At 42.4% G+C, this 20137-nt stretch overlaps 1 protein-coding gene across 1 annotated transcript in view; it reads left to right on the top strand.

Annotated features, from left to right (window-relative positions):
- The window catches only part of TAPT1 (transmembrane anterior posterior transformation 1), a 59414-nt gene that overhangs the window by 24787 nt on the left and 14490 nt on the right, over positions 1-20137 (top strand). Inside the window, exons 3-7 of the mRNA XM_043447796.1 lie at positions 533-651; positions 11177-11339; positions 14108-14243; positions 16057-16154; positions 16340-16409. Of these exons, the coding sequence (XP_043303731.1) occupies positions 533-651; positions 11177-11339; positions 14108-14243; positions 16057-16154; positions 16340-16409 (586 nt within the window). The remainder of the gene's footprint in view (positions 1-532; positions 652-11176; positions 11340-14107; positions 14244-16056; positions 16155-16339; positions 16410-20137) is intronic.

The following is a 20137-nucleotide window of genomic DNA, read 5'->3' as shown; positions in this document are numbered from 1 at the left end:
AAATAGGGAGGATGTGGCAGGTACACAAGAAGGGGCAGCGATGCAGACATTAACAGCTGCCCCTCCAGTTAGGAACAATGGCTTCTTTGCACAGCAAGTTCAAGTGTGCCTGAAATTGTGTTAAAATGAATACTCTCTTTACATTAAAGTTAGAGTTTACGTTTTATCTGAAAGGTTTTCTATAACATCTCTGCAGCTTGAGGAGAAGTACCCAGAGAGCTACATCAGATGTGGCATAGCTGTGGTTGAGGGTGATTTGTCTTTGAAATAATTAATTTGTGTAGGTGGTAAACCAAGGGCTCTGAAAGAAGAACTACAAGCTTGCATTTTGAAAAGGAATTCTTCATTAGAATATGGCTCATATACACAAGGAGAGCTGTTAACTTGTTATTCCCATAGCTAAGTTATGAGAAATGAATTTCCTAACAAGTTTAGAAATTCCTTGATTGTTTGAAATATTCATCTACAACATTTTAAAGAATATTTATTTTGCATTTTGTCTTTTACGTTCTTCTCTCCTTTTAAAATCCAGCTCATGGTGTTTGGAATCTTTCTGTGCCTGGATGCATTTCTCTATGTGTTCACCCTGCTTCCTGTCAGAGTCTTCCTGGCCCTATTCAGGCTCTTCACCCTGCCTTGCTATGGCCTAAGGTAAGTTTTAAGATGATAAACTATTGTAAAGGTTTAAATTATTTTTGCTACTTGTGCTTAATAATCACTTGGATAGATTTTTTTAGAATAGGGATAATTTATTAAGTTTCTTTTACAATTTGGCCCTTAATGCATCAACTAATGCTGTTTATCTTTGTAGTGAATATTATATAATATGCTTATATAATATTTCTACATTTTATCTGTACTTTTTTTTTTTCCCCCAAATGGTTCTGAACCAGAACCTGTTTTGGCCAGGCGGCAGATGTTAATCATGCAGGAGAGTGTGCGTGTGTGTGTGTTTACTTGCTCAATTGTGTCCGACTCTTTGCAGTCCTATAAACTGTATCCTGCCAGGCTCTTCTGTCCATGGAATTCTCCAGGCAAGAAAACGGGAGTGGGTAGCTTTTCCTTTCTCCAGGGGATCTTCCCAACCAGGGATCAGACCCAGGTCTCCTGCGTTGCAGGCGGATTCTTTACCATCTGAGCCACCAGGGGGCATAGAAAGGGCCCATCGCTGAGGGTCAGGACCGACCGCATGGCCACTCTGCAGGCGCAGCCTGTACCTTTATTTTCTTCCTGTCCCCAGCCTCTTAAGCATCGTCTGTATAAAGTGAGGACCAGGTTCTAGGCTGGGGAGTGGAGGGGCGGGTAGCATCAGTAGCCCCTGTGGAACCCCCACTGCAGGGCTTCTCCTCCATCTCATTTAAGAGCCAGCGTCTTTGTGGCCTGGCACACCTTACCTGCTTACAGGTGAGATACCCTCTGATTTGTAAGAGGGGAAAACCCTGACAGACATTGTCCTGGTGGGAAGAATCAGACAGCCTGGCCCAGCACTGATGAACTGATGACTCGTGAGCCACTGCCTGACTTCTCTCAGCCTGGGTCCCCATCCTCAGAAAGGGGATATTTAGAGCCGGCATCTTTTACTGCAAAGACTAAGAGATGTAAAAAGAACACCCAGCGTAGTGACCAGAACAGATACTAGTTTCCTTCCTTCCTTCTCTTCCGAAACTAGGAACAGGAAGATGAAAATGTAAAGCTTACATGAATCTTGATGCTTTATTGGTCTTGAGGTTAGAAATTGAATTTTACAGTTTTTTTCTCCTAGTTGTGTCTCCATGCCTCTACCCTGTGTAGTCCCTCTCTGTAACATTATTACAGTTCTTAGCACAGTTGCCCAAGTTGCATTTGTAACATTGCTTCACTTTTTAAAATACATTTCATTCCTAAAGTTTCAGAATACTAAAATGAATAATATGTGAAACTTAGCTATGAAGTAGGTGACTCTTCCATGGGTATATTAAATGTATAATTAATAGCATTATTATCAATAACCACAGAAACTAAGTTATAATATACAATATATACAGAATTATATGTTTTCTTTTCAAAGTCATGGAAGTTTCTCTTTTAGTAAATGAGCGTGTACTTGATATTTAGTAAGTACCGAATGACATTCGGCCTTTTTGAAAATGAGCCTTAATCAATTTTAGTAAGGAAGAAATCCCTCCATATAAATTAGAAGAATTTTATTTATCATGATATTATGATAAGAATAAAAACTCTCCTTTGCAAGATCACATGGAATAAAACAATTATAAGGATTAAGATTACATCATTGTTACATGTAGTACTTTATACTCTGTCTTCTTACTCTGCTTCCAGAATGAAAGAATTATGTTTTATATTTTATTAAGTACAATTAACCAAGTGGGAGAATCTTTTTTAGGAATTTACCATCAACTTTAAGGTATTCAAGTACTTGATTTATGCCTCTGGAAGAATTTTTAAGAAGGCCTTATTCATACCAGGAGTCGATTTTGGAAGACATCTGTAACATTCACAAAGCCTCACCTTGTATACTATCACTATTTCTTTATCATCTTTGGGAGCTCAATAAAGTCATGGTTATTTCAGTTACGTTTTCAGAAGAGTGAAAAAAAAAATCTAATAAGACATGTACTAAACAGAAGTCTTCATGTGTGCTTGCATAACAAGGATGAACACATGGAAAGTTGGGTAAAGCCAGGTGAGGCTGCCTAACATAAAATAACTGATGCCATATATAGATTTTGATGTCTGCTCCATGAGCTAGGTTACCTCTAAGTTATTCTCAGCTCAGCAGTGTGAGGCAAGTTCCTACTCTAGCTATCTTTAAGCTTGTTCTGTGTGGCTGTTGGCGTGGTGAGGTGGAGGGTCAAAAGGATGTGTAACCTAAAGACTCCTTCCTTCTGGAGGGGCTCCTGGGGTCTCAGCCCTCAGTGGATGTTCACGGGGTGAGTGGCAAGGAGATTTGCCGTGTTCTCGGGGGCCTCTGTTTCTGGGCTCTTATTTGAAGAACCATCTTGCTGCTGCAGAGGCGTCTAAACTGTGTCCCTGTTGCTGGGGGAGCAAGGCACCAAGGTCGCCTAGAGAAGCCCTTTGGTGTTTGTTGTGGAAACCGGGAGAGCTGTTGCAGAGTGCCGGGGCGCCTTCAGCCCTCTGCTCCTGGTGGCTTCAGTGGATGGTCAGTGGTCCCTGGAGCCGACCATTTCTAGACCTTTTCAGATTTTTTTCTTAGCAGATAAAATAAAGATGATAACTGTCATATATTACTTTAAAATGCTTTTCAATCTAAGTTACTCTGAGTGACGTTTTAAAGCAGGATTCAAGTCTGTTCCGTTTTCTTGCTCTTGCAGCCAGGCCCACACTAGAGGGCAGCCGTCACACTGCTGCAAGGCGCCGTTCTGTTTTCCTGGGCAGATGCTTCTTACTGTTCTGCAGTTTGGATCCTCTGAAAAATGACATTTTATGCCATCACTTATATATGTGTATATAACGTGAAGCACAGTTAAAACGGTATAACAAAGTTTCAGCACTTCTGAGCGCTCCGTGAGCATAGGCAGATCATACAGAGTGTGGAGACCCTGCCTTCCTGTCACAGTGCCATCCTGCTCTATCAGAATGCAGTACTTTGCTGACAGTAACGTGGGCTGCAGTTCATATTTTCTTTGAGCAATTTAGGGAGCAATGTCTTCTGAGCATTATTTTTTTAAAGCTCCTAACTTGAAATATAATGTAAAAAATTGTATTACCAAAACTATTGTTAATACTTGTCTAAAATCTTTCAAATATTTTAGGAGTATATAAATACATTTCCTTTTTTTACAAAAGTATTAATCAGACAAGTTTTGCCTTCTTTTTCTACCAACATTCTACTTCTCTTAAGGATTATTTGACTTTTCTGTCCTGTGGCTGTATCATGTTCCATCTTTTTCAGCAAGCAAAAAGTGTTCTTTCCTTCAGTCTGACTTAATTTTTTCGAAGAGATAAGAAAGAGACCAGCAAAGAGGTCAATTGTATTTTTTTCTATTTCCTTTTTCTCACACTCCTGTGTTTTAGTTTCCTTTATGTTAAAAAAAAAAAGTTAGGGACTTCCGTTGTAGTCCAGTGGTTAAGGTCCCATGCTTCCAATGCAGGGGCACAGGTTCGATCCCTGGTCAGGGAACTAAAATTCCACCTGCCGCTGGCTGCAGCCCAAAACAAACAAACACACTTACTGTCTTCCTAGTCTCTTAGTTCTTAGAAATTATACCCAAAAAGTTGGGGATGGAGGAAAAAGGATATTTGTCAAAGTGGTCAGGATGCTGGCTGAAGCGCAGCGCAGTCCGCAGGCCTTGGTGCTGTGTTGTCGGGGTCCCGTCGGGCCAAGGGCTGGCACGGCCCTCCTTTCAGAAATGGGATCAGCGCTCTCACCTCCCGTTCGTGCAGTCACGTCTGGCGCAGTGTTTGTGGGGCCTGTGGAAGCTGACAGTCTCCCAGGTTTTCTGCTTTAGAATGGACTCTCTGCATCCACTTCTGAATCTTCCGTAAACCGGCCACAGGGTTTGGCTTGGGGGTTTTATCGGCCCGGTCATGAAGCCGACTCGCTGCCTTTCATTCAGGCTGAGGCCGGGGCCACTCAGCAGCGCTTATGGAGGCCGGCGTGTATTGTGGCTGCTCCACTGGCGGGCGCTTTGCCGGCCTCTGACCCTGTGAAAATATTTTTTATTTTGAGATGTTGGCAGGGTAATTTTTCTTCACTCTGTGGTTGTATACATGTTATCTGCAAAGGGTGCACTGCTTCCATAAAAAGTTTACACCCACCCGTAGCAATTTCAAGAATAATTAGGTGAAAGTTATTGCTAACGAATTAACAATCTTGAAAAATCTTTGCTATATTTTGTTATAGGTTAAAATAAATACATGCAGGTTCTCTAGAAGCCTGTTGATTTATGTATTTCTTCCCTCTTTCTCAGGTAGGGTAGTATAATTTTGGGAAAACATTTGAGAAAATTCTTGAATTTGGATAATTTTTTAAATGAAGAGATGAAAATGAGAATGAAGTCTTGATTTATTATATGAGATATCTTTGTTTCTTGACAGAATGAAAGTATTCTGTTTTTAGAAAAGTTGACTGCTCTACAGTATAATGTGCTTCATGCTAAAGAGGCATCCAGTGTTATTTTTCTGAACCTATGGGATAAATAAATAATAACAGTTGTGTGTGTGTCTCTAATTTACCTGGCATTTTTATGAATCCTTTTTCCTCCTCCAAGCTGTGACTTCATTTTGTGTTTTAGAATCCTCAGTCTTAACTTGAGTTAAAAGTTGAGGGAAGTTGTAGAGAAAAATGATACTCTCTGGTGCCAAGAACTGATAGTTTTGAAAACTTTGCTACGATATTTTAGACAGTAAGAAGTGTAGCTGAGGTTTAAGTAATAAATGCTAAGAGTATTTTTCTTTTACTGTTAGAGCAAATAAAATACGTGCAAGTAAATTTTACTGATTTCTCGCCCTGGTTTTAAGCATAACATCTCTTATTGGAGGCTTCATGTACCTTTCTGTTTTTAAGGCAGTGGTAATTTGCCCCACAGAAATCTCTCTCATCTCCTGAAGAATTAGGAATTTCAGATGCTCAAGTGTTTCTTAACCCATTGGGTTTCCTCCCCTGCCTTACTTCCTCCAAGGTAGTTCTCCCTGAAATGAACTTCACACACAAACACACACACACATAAGAGATTCTTCCTCTCTTTAGACATAAGCCTTAATTTCCACCTGGGTGATTCTTGCTACCCTTGTCATGCTCACATCACTTCTCCGGGAAACACGGCCGGCCGGCATTTCCCCTCCCAGGCTGGGTCTCCGTGCTCATTCGTAGAGAGCGATGTCTTGTTAGAGGGTCTTCCCGCCTCCGGCGTCGTCGTCCCCTCCTGCTCCTCACCGTGGCGCTGTCAGTGGCGTAGCGACATTACAACGTTCTCTCTCTCTTTCTCTCTCGTAAATCAGACCGAAGGGAGGCGCGCTCTCACTTCCCTTGTAGAGTGGAATGTGGTGTCACAGGGACTCCTCGTGGTGAGTACACCCTGATTTTTCTTCTCTTCTCTTGCCAAATTGACATCAGTACAGACAGATATTGATTATAACGAGAAACAGACATGAGCGTTTGGAGATGGACACTTCGGAAGGAAACATGCTTCCTTATCCTAACTTGGTGATAAAGTTTTGTCCACATTTGTGCAGGATATGACCAGAATCTCACCTAACCTAGGAAGATCACTTGATAAAATGAATTTCAATTATACATGTTGTCTAGATTTGACATCAAGTCCTTCATTCCCAATGCCGCATCAGTTCCCTTCATGTGAGCTTAAGTTCCTTCCATGTGAGCAGTTTTTATTTTGCATCATTCAAGCACCAAACATAGCTTTATCAAGCCAGTGCTTTTTTTCCTAGTATAGTTTGGAACCATTTTAAAGCCCAAGAAACACTTTAGTCATTCAGTTTAAGCATTTGTAATTAAGTTTTCTACTGTCTGTTGCAAAAGCTTAAGGTGTTCAATTTTCAGTCTTCTAAGTAAGGAAAACCTCTTAATCTCAATAGTTTATTGCAGTTTATTTTAAAATTAGAAAATGACTTCTCTTTCAAAAATGGACACCATTTTTGACTTTTCACTTTTTTCCAATAGTCCTTTGTATTTCTTCATTCTTTCAGTCATACCATGAGCAGCTACAAGCATTAAGAGAGAAAGAAAGTTAGATCCAGCCTGTGTATTTTGAGATGAAGTACCTCACGCTGGTACCTTGGCATGTTTGAACACCGACTTGAAAATGCAGTAGGCACGGATTACCCCAGTTCCCTTGGTCATGGGTGCTGCCTGCTCTTCCTTCCTGATCTTTCTGTTCACTTGTCAGCTTACACTTCAGTCTTAGTCAGCTGAGCACCTCCTGCTGCCCAGGATGAGGAAAACTGCAGCTGATCATCTTTCTGCTCCATCATTCTGTTCCCCAAGAGTGCCCTTGAAGCAACGGGGCCCTTTATTGGATAAATGTGCAAATCCAGGGGAAGTATTTGAATGACCGAAAGATAAAATTTAGAAATGTAGAAAGTTTTAATTTCCACAAGCTTGGCTTAACCTGAAAGTTTTAAATGTTTTTAAGTTCTGTTGAATTTCTTGGTTAGTATTACTTGTCTTGTGATAACTGATGACCAAGCTATAAATTAGATCAGCGGGTTTTTCACTTTGTCTAGCAGCTTCCTCCACTACTTTGTGTGTTTGTGTGGGATTTTCAGCATTTGCAAAGTGAATTACAAGTAACTGCTGTTTAATAGGCATTTATGAGGAAGAGCTTCACCCTGAAAGCATTATTCAGGAACCAGTTCAGAGCTGACTGGCAGGGCTGGTGGGTAAGCTTCTTATGAAGTTGGAAACGCATATCATACAGACATCCACAAATGTCCTGGCAGAGAAGGAAACAAACAGTGGAATTGGTTCAGGTTGTTTGCACCAGATGAGCTTATTCTGAGATTCAATCTTACTTCAGAGAGGTTGTGATGCCACCTTAGAATTTTTTTTTTTCCTCCAGTTTTTGCAGCTTTCCTTTTTCATTTACAGGTACATGTATATGATAGCAAGACCCTTTGTTTCTGAACAGTTCTGCTTCTTTTATTTTTTATTTGAATAAATCAATTTTTAAAATCAATCATCTCCGTAGTAACCAGTTATGATCTAAGCAATGGAACATTTCCACCAAAGCAGAGCCTGCACAGAAAGCAGTGGATCCAGTGGAAATAGTCCTTTTTTTCCCCTCTCTTTTTAGAAATTAAGAGCAAAAATTATAGCTATATTTGGTATTTAGCACAATCATTTTTCCAAATGAGATGACAGTACAGTGATAAATTATACAATATTAAACTATGCTGCAAGATCAAACATGCTGAGTTGCTGATTCCTGTGAGTTTAAAAAGTTCTTTTAAAGAAATGTCTAGAATAGTAGGCAGGAGTGAGAAATTGCCTTCTAGAGCCAGAGGCCAAGAGTCAGATCCTGGCTCCGCCACTTGTTAATTCCGAACTGTGCAGCTGCAGACACGTTCCTAATACCCTTTGGGAAATTAGGATGGTGATGGTCGCTTTCTCATTGGATCTCATAGGATTATTGCAGAAACTGAAAGAGAGCGTACGAGGTGCCTAGAATGGTGCCTGCCACAGAGGGCCTGTGGCTTGTAGCATGATTCTACAGCACTTCTGCATTTTCGCAACCTGATTTAATCCTAGGCAACATGAAGCTAAATTAAAGTTGTTTATGCCAAATTTTGAACTTAGTATCCTCTTGGTTTAAACATTGTGGTATTAAGTTATTTGAGATTATAGCTTTTCAATGTTTGGTTCAGTTCAGTCACTCAGTCATTTCCAACTCTTTGCAACCCCATGGACTGTAGCCCATCAGGCTCCTCCATTCATGGAATTCTCCAGGCAAGAATACTGGAGTGGGTTGCCATGCCCTCCTCCAGGGGATCTGCCTGACCCAGGGATCGAACCCAGGTTTCCTTCATTGCAGGCAGACTCTTTCCATCTGAGCCACCAGGGAAGCCATTCCTTCTTAGAGAATATACTGACTCATTGTCCCATTGTTGCAAATGTTTATAAAGAGACACAATTGAACATATATGTGTTAAAAGTCCCTTCATCTCTTAAAGAGCTTTGGCTGAGACCAGTTAACTGAGTAGATGCCATTCTAGTCCTAAAATCTCTACAGATTTCTGCTTTAGTTAGTTACCTAAATCCTTTTGGTAATTAACACAGATTCACTAATACCATCCTGCATTTCATTCCTGTCATTTTCTTTCATTGATGAAACACAGCCTCCAGTGCTGAAGCAGAAGGCCCCGACCATGGCTGATGTGTGCTTTTCAGCGTGTGCCCATCTGTGCCTGCACTTCTGCGGGCACGTGGGCGGGCGCTCCCGGCAGAGGCTTCCGTTTGTGCCCCGGCCATCCTGGGGGTACAGGCAAACAGTCCAGGGCCCAAGAGTGTCCAAGTGTCTCCTTTTCTCGTTGTTTGCATTAGCGATGTTTACCTCCGGCTCTTGACAAACATGTGTCTCGGGGGGCGGGGGCGGGGGGGGGCGGGAGCGCAGCGAATTCCCTTGAGAGTTGCACAGCCCTTAGCAGAGTTCCGTGCTCTGGGCTCAGTGTCCAAACTAAGACAGAGCTCACTCCAGATTTCATGGGGAAAAACAGGGCCGCGTCTGCGGGGAGGGAGAAGAAGAGCATTGGAGACAGGAAGGGACAGAGAAGTGATGGTAGAGATACGTCAGCCTTGTCCTGGAGGCAGTTTTCCCCAAGATTTCCACCTCCGCTGCTGAGAAGAACTCCCTTCGGTCTCTTGTGCCCGTCTCAAGACCCGGGGTGTGACCTGGACCGTCCTGACCCGTCTCTCCGTCTAAGCTCATTGGTTCAGCCCAGGGTCATCTGCTGCTGGCCCTCCCTGGATGCAGTCTTCACAGAGTCTGCCTCTTCTCAGGGCGTTTGTCGGGTTCCGTGTTCTCCCTGTGAAGAGACGGAAAGCCGTGCCCAGCGCACGTCGCTGAGGTTCTGCGCGCCTCACGTCGCCTTACGGCACAGCGCTTGGGCAGCGGTTACCCGTCCTTGCCCAACCCAACAAGGATCTTTGGAAGAAAAGTGCCCCTGATCTGAATGTGGCCGAGGGCTCGGCCGGAGCTCAGAGAGTAGGTAGCCAAGGAACAGCCAGTAAGTGGAAACTCAGGACGCCGGCGGCTCCTGAAAAGGGGGCTCACCCCTTAGTGGGAGCCAAAGTGCCATCACGGGGGCGGAAGTGAAGCGGCTCTGCACCCCTGATGCAGATCTTTGGGCTTTCTGTGGATCGCACGGTATGTAAGCTGCCGAGGTGGGGGCTGAGCGTTTTCCATCTTGAGGAATCAGCCTGCAGTAGACAGAGAAAGCACCTTTCCACTCCAGCCACAGGAACTTTACGTGTCGTGACAAACATCTTAATTTCTTCTTTTCTAGTGTATTTTTTCCCTGTATCTTAGGAATACATTTCCATTCACAATTTAGGTTTAGGTCCTTGTACTCTGACCTTGGAAGTAAGGAATGATTCTGCTCATATTACTTAGCAGACAAAACCATCATTGGCACTTGAGCCCCTGAGGGTTGGGGTACCAGCCTGACACACAGTGGCCAGCCCGCCATATCCATGGTCACTCTGTATCCAGGACTCCTCCCTGTCTGAAGTTCCTCATCCGAGGACTCAACCAACCACAGGTCACGTAGTGCTGAAGCACGTGTTTATTGGAAAAAATCCACGTGTAAGTGGACCTGTGCAGTTCAAACCCATGTTATTCAGGGGGCAACTGTATTTCCAACTTATGTTCCAGAGGGCTAATGTTTGTAATATAACAACCATCCTACAAACTAGTAAGAAGATACGAGGAGAGAATTCACAGGTAGTATAGATAAATATTTAAAGAAGATGTCAGTGTTCTAGTGAGAGAAATTAACAGTAAAACTGCTAGATTGGATTTCTCACCAGTGGCATTAGCCAGTATCCCTGAATTGATGCACGTGAGCCTCCAGGCGTCTGGTGCAAGTGTAAATTGATACAACTCCTGCAGAGGGCAGCACAGGTCTTACCAGAAGGACAAAGTGAACGTAACGTGAGATTCCAGTTTTAAGACTTTATCCTATAGATGTGTTTTCACTTACGAGGTATGACATGTACCTTACATCATGGTTTATAGTTGCAAAAGGCTGGAAATCTGTCAGTGTTATGTTAAATTATGATGCATCCATGCAGTGGAACACTGTGCTGTCTGTAAGAACTGATCATGGAAAATAGTGTCGAACGCTACCCCTGTGTCAGAAGGGCCGTGCCAGTGGGGTCCTGGGTTCCTGATGAGCTGGGAGGCCTGTGTCCTCATTGTGGAAACCCATTGCTTCCAGGTGCTCGGCCAGCAGCCACCTGCCCTCTGTGGTCACTCGTTAAGGTTCCCACTTCCTCTCATTGTAATTCTGGTCTAGTATCTTTATACTCTCTACCTGGGCAGGAAATTTCCTACTGTTGAGTAGTCAGCATAACTTTCCTCGTTAGTATGAAGCTTTTGTTTGCCGTTTCCTTTGTTTGCCACTGCCTGTCCCCTAAAATGGTTTATTCAAGAGCACAGAAGGTGAGACTCACCTTTTTACTACTTCTCGTCTGTTTCAGGGACCGACGTGTGCTTCAGCCCGCCCAGGTGTGTGACATCCTGAAGGGGGTCATCTTGGTCATCTGCTATTTCATGATGCACTACGTGGACTATTCCATGATGTATCACCTGATCCGGGGGCAGTCGGTCATCAAGCTGTACATCATCTACAACATGCTCGAGGTGAGTCCGGCAGGCCCGGCCCACGGCACACGGCTTCCCGCACAGGACACCCTCCCGCCGCCTCTGCCAGTGGCGCCTCCAGCCTCTGGGGCTCGTACCGTCATGGTGGCCTTGTGAGAATGCACATCTGATTTAGAAGCCCTCGAACAAGATGGTGCCTAGGCGTCCCAGGACACACTGGGGGCAGGCAGCCCACAGGGCACCGTGTGTCCCCCGGTGGAGAGGAGGGGGATCAGCTGCTTAGACGTTTCTGAGCCAGTGCCCCCTTGAGAGTGTAAACTATCAGATGGCAGGGGAATTTTTCCGATTCATTGGAAGCCCATGTGTGCTTTTTGCTAGAACTGTAAATGTTATGAAGATATTTTTAGAATTATGTGTTTATTGGCTATAATAGATTTATATTTTAAATTGCTTTTAAATTTTCACACATAACAAGTGAACAATTTCCCAGTTTCTCTAAGTATTTAAAGCTTTTAATACAATATGTCTTCAAAGTGCACTACACTTTAAAGTAGTCATCCTATGAAAATCTGCATTTATATAAAAAATAAACAGTTATACAAAGCAAAAAAAAAAAAACGCTTTGCTTTATAGGCAGAATCTTAAGGTTTTTTTAAATAGTAGTATTAAATATTAAATAATAGTAAATATGTAAATAGTAAAATAACCTGGGTTATATCATTAACCTTTTAAGATTCGGTTTGCACTTTTCTGTACTACTTTTTGGGGACACCAGTAAGGTCTCCCTGTCTCTTAGATTCAGTTCAGTTCAGTCGCTCAGTCGTGTCTGACTCTGCGACTCCATGGGCTGCAGCATGCCAGGCTTCCCTGTCCATCACCAACTCCCAGCATGTACTCAAACTCAAGTCCATCAAGTCGGTGATGCCATCCAACTGTCTCATCCTCTGTCGTCCCCTTCCCCTCCTTCCTTCAATCTTTACCAGCATCTGGGTCTTTTCCAGTGAGTCAGTTCTTCACATCAGGTGGCCAAAGTACTGGAGTTTCAGCTTCAACATCATTCCGTCCATTGAATATTCGGGACTGATTTCCTTTAGGATGGACTGGTTGGATCTCCTTGCTGTCCAAGGGACTCTCAAGAGTCTTCTCCAACACCACAGTTCAAAAGCATCAATTCTTCGACGCTCAGCTTTCTTTATAGTCCAACTCTCACATCCATACATGACCACTGGAAAAACCATAGCCTTGACTAGACAGACCTTTGTTGGCAAAGTCATGTCTCCAGTGGGTTTTCCGGACACGTTGGGGTAATGTGGGGCTGCTGGCCTCTCTGGTCTGACACTGCCTGGGTGGGGACTTCCTGTCTCTTCACAAAACCGCGGCCCTCTATCCATCCTGGTTGCGCCTACATTCATCAGCTGAGATGAGTTGGAACTACACCCCAGCTCCGCAGTGTGGGCTTGTCGCCAGGTCAGGTGAGGTGCTGACAGTGGGTTTGGCTGGGTTTGTGAAGCAGAGTGGCCATCCTGCGCCCCCTCCGTCCCATCAAAGAAGAGCCCAGGCCTCCTGTCCCCTCTGGCCGTGTGGGCAGCTCTCCACGTCAGGCCCCGCTGCCTCCTCTCTGGGGGGATTGCAGCCGACCAGGCTTCTCCCTCCCCCCAAAGCTTAAGATAGGTGCCTCCTGATGTACAACGCCCCCCACAAGGTGCTGTTGTTGCTGTTATCAGGAAGTGGGCCAAGCAGGAGGATCCATGAATTGCTGATCCCAGTGGTTTAAATACTCACTCACTCTGTAGACCACTCACTCTGCAGTTGAGTTTAAGCATAGTGGACCAGAGTCCAGGCTCTAGAGATAACTCTCTCCAATCCTGGTTATCCTGCACGTGCGTCCAGCTGCTGAGCAATTCTGCTCTTCAGCTTGTCATCTGTGAGATGGAGATACTAGGAGAATTACAAGGATTCCATGAGACAGCACATAGAAGGAGCTTAGCACAAGCCAGGTGTGTGGTGGGAGCTCCCTTAATGGTAGCTGTCGTTTCTTCATTCAGCAAGTGTTTAACCAACACTTCCTGCATGCTGAGATCCCCAAGAGCCCGAGGTGGACAAGCCTAGTCCCATGGCTAATACTCCACAGGTGGGAGAGAGGCAGTGATAAATACCGTGATGAATAGGCAGGTGAGAGAGAGGCAATGATAAATACTGTGATGAAGAGGAACAGGGTGATGCTTTAGAGACCGTGGGAGCCACCAGAGGTTGGATGGGCCAGGAACGTCCTATCTCAGAATGTGATGTTCCAACTGAATCCTGAATGATTTGTGCTTCTCTTTATCTATTAAACTATATTCATGGAGATCAGTACTTGAAAATGTCTTCCAGGAATAAATTTGCTTATTATATTCTTATATAATAAACCTCAAACAAATCACAGCTATTGTTACTTACCAATATTAGGTATAAGGAGAATGGGTCAAATGATATTTGTCCTTAAAAGTTTAAGTTTGAGTCCTGAATTTAAATTCAAAAAGTTAAAACCAGAAGAACTATGATTTTGATGTGTCCTCTCCCTTTTATTTAATGACTAAGATTTTCCTTGTTACAAACGTGGCTAGTTAGACAAATTCTAATTCAGTTAGTATAACACTTGGGTGTTCAGGTTGTGTCAGACAATAAGAAAATGTGAACGATTAAGTAAACAAAGATCCTGCTCTCTTTTGGAGCTTATCTCCTCCGGTATTTGTGTTACCTCTGAATTTTAATAAGATGTACAGATGGCATAGTAAGAAACATGTTTCCTTAATTTTTCTCTTTAGGTAGCAGATCGTCTGTTTTCCTCATTTGGACAAGATATATTAGATGCTCTCTACTGGACAGCAACGGAGCCCAAAGAAAGGAAGAGAGCCCACATCGGGGTGATTCCCCACTTTTTCATGGCCGTCCTCTACGTCTGTATCCTTTTAGACTTCTCGGAAACGCCAACCATCAACGCATATTTATACTATTCTGTTTGGTTAGCTGTTTCTCACACTTAAAGAGGTGTGTGTGTGTGTGTATCCTAAAGATTAATGTGAAATGTCTACTTTCTTTTGAGAAATTGGTTATAATAGTCTACTTAGTCCTTGAACAACACAGGGGCTAAACCAAGTATGGGGCTTCTCTGGTTGCTCAGTGGTAAAGAATCCACCCACCAGCGCAGGAGACAGAGAAGATGTGGGTCTGATCCCTGGGTCAGGAAGATCTCCTGGAGAAGGAAATGGCACCCCACGCCAGTACTCTTGCCTGGGAAATGGCATGGACGGAGGAGCCTGGCGGGCTGCAGTCCACGAGGTTGCAAAGAGTCGGACACGACTGAGCGACTCAACAGCGGCAGCAGCCCAAGAGTGAATTATAACCAATCTCTGTGTCTGAGGGTTCAGCCGCCAGCAGGCCGCTCAGTCCTGCAGTGTTTCACTGTTGAAAACTACCTGTGTGTAAGTGGACCCGTGCAGTTCAAACCCATGTTGCTCAGCGGTCAACTCTAACTGTACATTAGAGAGTCTTATGTGTGCATGCCCCTTTAAACTGCTAGAAACTGGTTATAAGGAGGGATTTTAGAATAAAGGGGTAGTTATATTTATACATACTTCAGATTTATATAGACTATGTAGTTTTTTCATACTTAGGTTAGAATTTTATTAAGTTGCTCTTAAACCTATGAATTCTTTGTTATAACCTTCAGCTGAGAATGTATGCAGTTCTTCAATAAAAAAAAATGAAAAATGTATACAGTTCATTTAGAAGTAAAATTTGAAATTAGCTGAGGAGGAATTTTAGAGGTTTTCTTTCCCCCTCCCTCACCTCCATCTGAAAGCTTTTCTTTTGGAGAATAGATGTTTTACCATGTAACACAGTGTGCACATGTATGTATACTATACATGCCTGTCTGTTTACATACATGTGCATACTCACACTCGTTTCATATCGGAGCTGGACTGGTTCACAGGAATGTGTCATGTGGGTTTTGTTTTGTACTGTCTTTGAAAGAGCAATGCTTAAAAGAATTGTATTAACATTTGGGAAGTTAAGGGACTGTATGGGGAAAACGTCTGTGGCGAGTAAAAGATTGTTTCAGACACAGTGGAACCAAAAGTTACTGTTCTAATTTAAGCTCTTCCATGGAATTTAAGCTCTTCCACAGGCGATATAATTCTAAAACTCATGAATGTCTTCTGAACTGGCATCTGAAGAAGAATCTTAATTACCAGACATTTCTGACTCCTGCATTCCCCATCCCCCAGCAAAAACCAGAGAGGAAAATCAGTTCCAGACTGACTCTCACTTTATGTTCTTTTCTGTTTTAGGATGCAAATTATCGGAATTCACAATGTATATATCTAAGTCTCTTCTTTCAGTATTTACCATAATGTATTCCATTATTTAAAAAACTTTTCTGAGATTCCATTTCCCAAGCATCGTGCCAAATGCCACAGCTCCAGAAAGAGCAAGACGGCTGTCCTCCAGAACTCCCCATCTAATTGGTTGGGATCATTTCTGCTTCTGTTTGTTTCATAGTTTATTTCATAGGTTTCTTATCCCATCAAATTTGTATCAACTATAGCTAATAGGGAAATTACAAAGATAAAAAAGTACTTGTGTAAGGCATGATTTAGAAAGCATAGTCATATTTTTCCCCATTATAAACTTCTGAGATTTTAATAGCATTATCTGTTAACATAAACTGGAAACAGACTTCAGTTTTTCCCTTGACATCGCTTACTGCTAGTTTTGCATGCCATCCTTATAATGGTTCAAGCAACAACTCTGAACGTGGCTTTTAACTCACACAACAAGTCCCTGCTTACTATCATGATGTCTAATAATGTAAGTATGAGATTTTATTTAATATTTTTGAGGTTGTATGGGTATGTTAACAGCAGTATTCTAGATGGGAGAAAGTTTTTTTTTTTTTTCTTAATTGTTATTTGTTCTGGCAAGTTTCACATATGGCGTGTCAATTTTTAAAAGTGTGGTAATGATAAAGATGACTTTTGTGTTTTCTGTTTCAGTTTGTTGAAATTAAAGGAAGTGTTTTCAAGAAGTTCGAAAAGAACAATCTTTTTCAAATGTCCAATAGCGGTATGTATAATCAGATTCTATTTGAAGCTTTATGCAGTGTTACTGTGTAATTCATTCTGAGACTCTTAATGTCACATTTCCAACAGGCCACTACTTCTTTGACTTAAGCTGTGTTTTCTCTTAACTCTCTCAACATCTTCACTAAGTTTTTTGTATTTTGGTTATTGTGATCTTGAGGATGTTTAATATAATAAATAATTACAGGCATTTGTATAGTACTTTACCATACTTTCATACTATGGTATAGTATGGTACCATACCTTACCATACTATAGCACCAAGTGCTATACAAATGCCCATAATTATTTATTATCTTATCTTTCTAATTCAGAAATTTCTTGAAAGCTGCTGATATAACTCCATTTTACAGATGTGGAAACTGAAACACAGAGGAAATGATCTGACTCGCTCAAGGTCACTCACTTAGCCATAGAGAGAAGAATTATGACCACAAACCTCAGATTGGCTCTTAGGTCTCAGCTTTCTCAGTTAAGACTTACTGCCTCCTTCCTAATTCTGCAAAGTGTGAGGGCACAAAATGTATCCCAGAAACATTATCATAACATAGTTGTCATAATCAGAGCAGCAGTGCCTTGGTTCTCAAGGTGTGGCCCATGGGTCCCTGGATGGGCGTCTGCGAAGTCAAGACTGTTCTTGTGAAGATGCTATTTGTCTCGTTCACCATGTTGCCATTTGCACCGGATCGTCCGGTCCAGTGGCTGCCCGGGCGTGTCAGTGACGCCGAGGCGCGTCCAGCACTGAGGGCCAGCGCGAGATGCTGCAGCTGCTCCCGGAACCCTTGGGGGGTTTCTTCAGCCTTGCACGGCCGCTTGCCCTGTCACCCAGCAGCGGGAGCATGGTTTCACAAAAGGACCTGTACAAGAACGGTTATGGCAGCCTTATTCCCAGCCCCAGATTAGAAACAACCCAGACCCTCCTGTTCAGAGGAAAGCAGATAAATAAATGTGTGTGTCTACATTGCGAACACTGCTCAGCAGTTAGAACTACTGTATTTTCAACTGTATAGAGGAATCTAAAAAGCTTTATGCTGAGTGAAAGGAGGCCAGACATAAATAAGTGCATGCTGTGAGATTTCATATTTATGAGGTTTGTGATCAGACAAAATTAATTTATGATAATAGAAATCAAACTGATTGCTTACTGGGGATGGGGATTGGGCAGGAAGGGGAGTGAGGGAACTTACTGCAGTGATGGAACTGTTCACGTTTTAGTTACAGGAATGGTGGCAGAGCTTATACATTCATCAGAACCCATCAGATTCTACACGTAAAACTTCGCATGTGTGTAAATTTTACCTCTGTATTAGGCAAGGAAAGTAATGGCATGTGAATATATTAAAGCAAAGGAACGCCTGGAATTATAGGAGATTTGATAACTAGGCAGGGAACAAAAAGAGCTCATGAAAAACTTGAGCCAGTCTGTGGAACAGTGGTAAAACCTTAGACCTCGAAGCTGTGAGAGGCAGCATTGGCTTGTGCCTTTCTGTTCGGTAATATTCTTTCGGATGTGTGCTGCCAGTCTCTGTGAATTTGAAATGAAAGAGGAAAGGGAGAGACAGGAGGGAAGCTGAGATAGGATTTCTTCTTCTGTGGAGGCAGCTATAAGAATTTCACTTGTAGCAGAAATCATGCTGTTTCTACGTAGTAGCCTGATTTGAGTAGGCACTCTTTGTAGAGCTGTAAACTAGGCTTGCAGGTCTTTTTAAAGTTTTAACAGTTCTTAGTCTTTATTGTGTGGAGGAGATTGTGAACAATTTGCAACCTTATCACCAGTATGTTGAGATAATTAATGTCCCCTTTCCTTTCTTTTAGAAACAAGTCCCCAGAATTACAACCTCTTAGCTTAGAAAAATTAGGAATTTAGTATTTCAGTTTTCAGAAAGCTCTGAAAACAATGGCATGTTGATCAAGCAATGCATGTGCGTTTACAAGAAATTCAAGAGTATATTATGGCATAAATGGTTAGTAATCAGCTTGAAAAGTCTTGCTTTTTGTTAGAGGTAGAAGAGTTCTTGTTACAGTGCGGTGTGGTCTGCCTTGTACCCCCTTCTGTCTACCTTCAAGTTTTACAACAAATTAATTTTACCAAAGGCAGCATTAAAACCCATTCCCACATAAGAAAAAGAAAAATCTCTCCGAGTGAGAGATGGCACGGACGTGGGATCAAATTCAGAACCTTGAACGAGTTTAATGTTGAAAACCTAGTTTGGAAACGTTCAATTCAGTTCAGTTCAGTTGCTCAGTCGTGTCCAACTCTTTGTGACCCCATGAATCGCAGCACTCCAGGCCTCCCTGTCTATCACCAGCTCCCGGAGTTTACTCAAACTCATACCCATCGAGTCGGTGATGCCATCCAACCATCTCACACTGTGTCGTCCCCGTCTCCTCCTGCCCCCAATCCCTCCCAGCATCAGAGTCTTTTCCAATAAGTCAACTCTTTGCATGAGGTGGCCAAAGTACTGGAGTTTCAGCTGCAGCATCAGTCCTTCCAATGAGCACCCAGGACTGATCTCCTTTAGGATGGACTGGTTGGATCTCCTTGCAGTCCAAGGGACTCTTAAGAGTCTTCTCCAACACCACAGTTCAAAAGCATCAATTTTTCAGTGTTCAGCTTTCTTCACAGTCCAACTCTCACATCCATACATGACCACTGGAAAAACCATAGCCTTGACCAGACGGACCTTTGTTGGCAAAGTAATGAATCTGCTTTTTAATATGCTATCTAGGTTGGTCATAACTTTCCTTCCAAGGAGTAAGCGTCTTTTAATTTCATGGCTGCAATCACCATCTGCAGTGACTTTGGAGCCCAAAAAATAAAGTCAGCCACTGTTTCCACTGTCTCCCCATCTATTTCCCATGAAGTGATGGGACCAGATGCCGTGATCTTAGTTTTCTGAATGTTGAGCTTTAAGCCAACTTTTTCACTCTCCTCTTTGGAAACTTTAGAGCAACTGTATCCTTTCAGTTTATTGCCTTACTGTGCATTTTCTTTCAGGGAATTGTCCAAGGACACGCGGAATAGAGTTTAGTTAATAAAACCCAATTTTTTAACTTTTGGTCCTTTCTTCCACTTCATGTCAGTGTAAGCCCCAGTTGAGTATGGAATCTAGGCCTTTCTGATTTGGGTTCTTAAAATGGAGAGTTTTACATAGTTTTTAACCCACTGACATTGTAAACTGTACATTCAGAAAGATCCTGCAGGCGTTACATTGGTTTGAAGTATGGTTCCAGCTCAGGGTGATTCTGTTTAAGTCTCAACATAAACCTGTGTACCTGCATTCATTTAAATAACTGTTGGAAATGAAATAGTCACTTCACGTTTAAAATGTGATTGTAAATACATTAAAGCATATCCCTGTTAGTGGTAACTTAGAAAAAGCAGATTAATAATTTGAATATCAAAAGTACTTTTAAAGCATTAGTCACCAGTGTTTTTAAGCTCTTTAATAGCGATTAAGAGAAAACATTCCCATTTTGGTAAAAATTTCACTTTTTAACTAACGTAAGAGTTCACCCCAAGTCAGACAGATTTATTTCATTCCATTTCCTGATTACATAGTATCTTAGATGATGATAAGAAGATAACAGGTTAAAAAGTGAAATGTGTTAACTAACCCTTAGCAGGAATTTAGTTCTTTCCTTTTATTAAATTCATTCAGAGTAAGCTCAGAATACTTAGTAATTAAGATTACTATCCTCATGAAACCT

Source organism: Cervus canadensis, chromosome 26 (genome assembly GCF_019320065.1).
Source record: "Cervus canadensis isolate Bull #8, Minnesota chromosome 26, ASM1932006v1, whole genome shotgun sequence".
NCBI lineage: Eukaryota > Metazoa > Chordata > Mammalia > Artiodactyla > Cervidae > Cervus > Cervus canadensis.
Note: the sequence above shows the minus strand (reverse complement) of the source record. Positions and strands in the feature narration are given on the sequence as shown.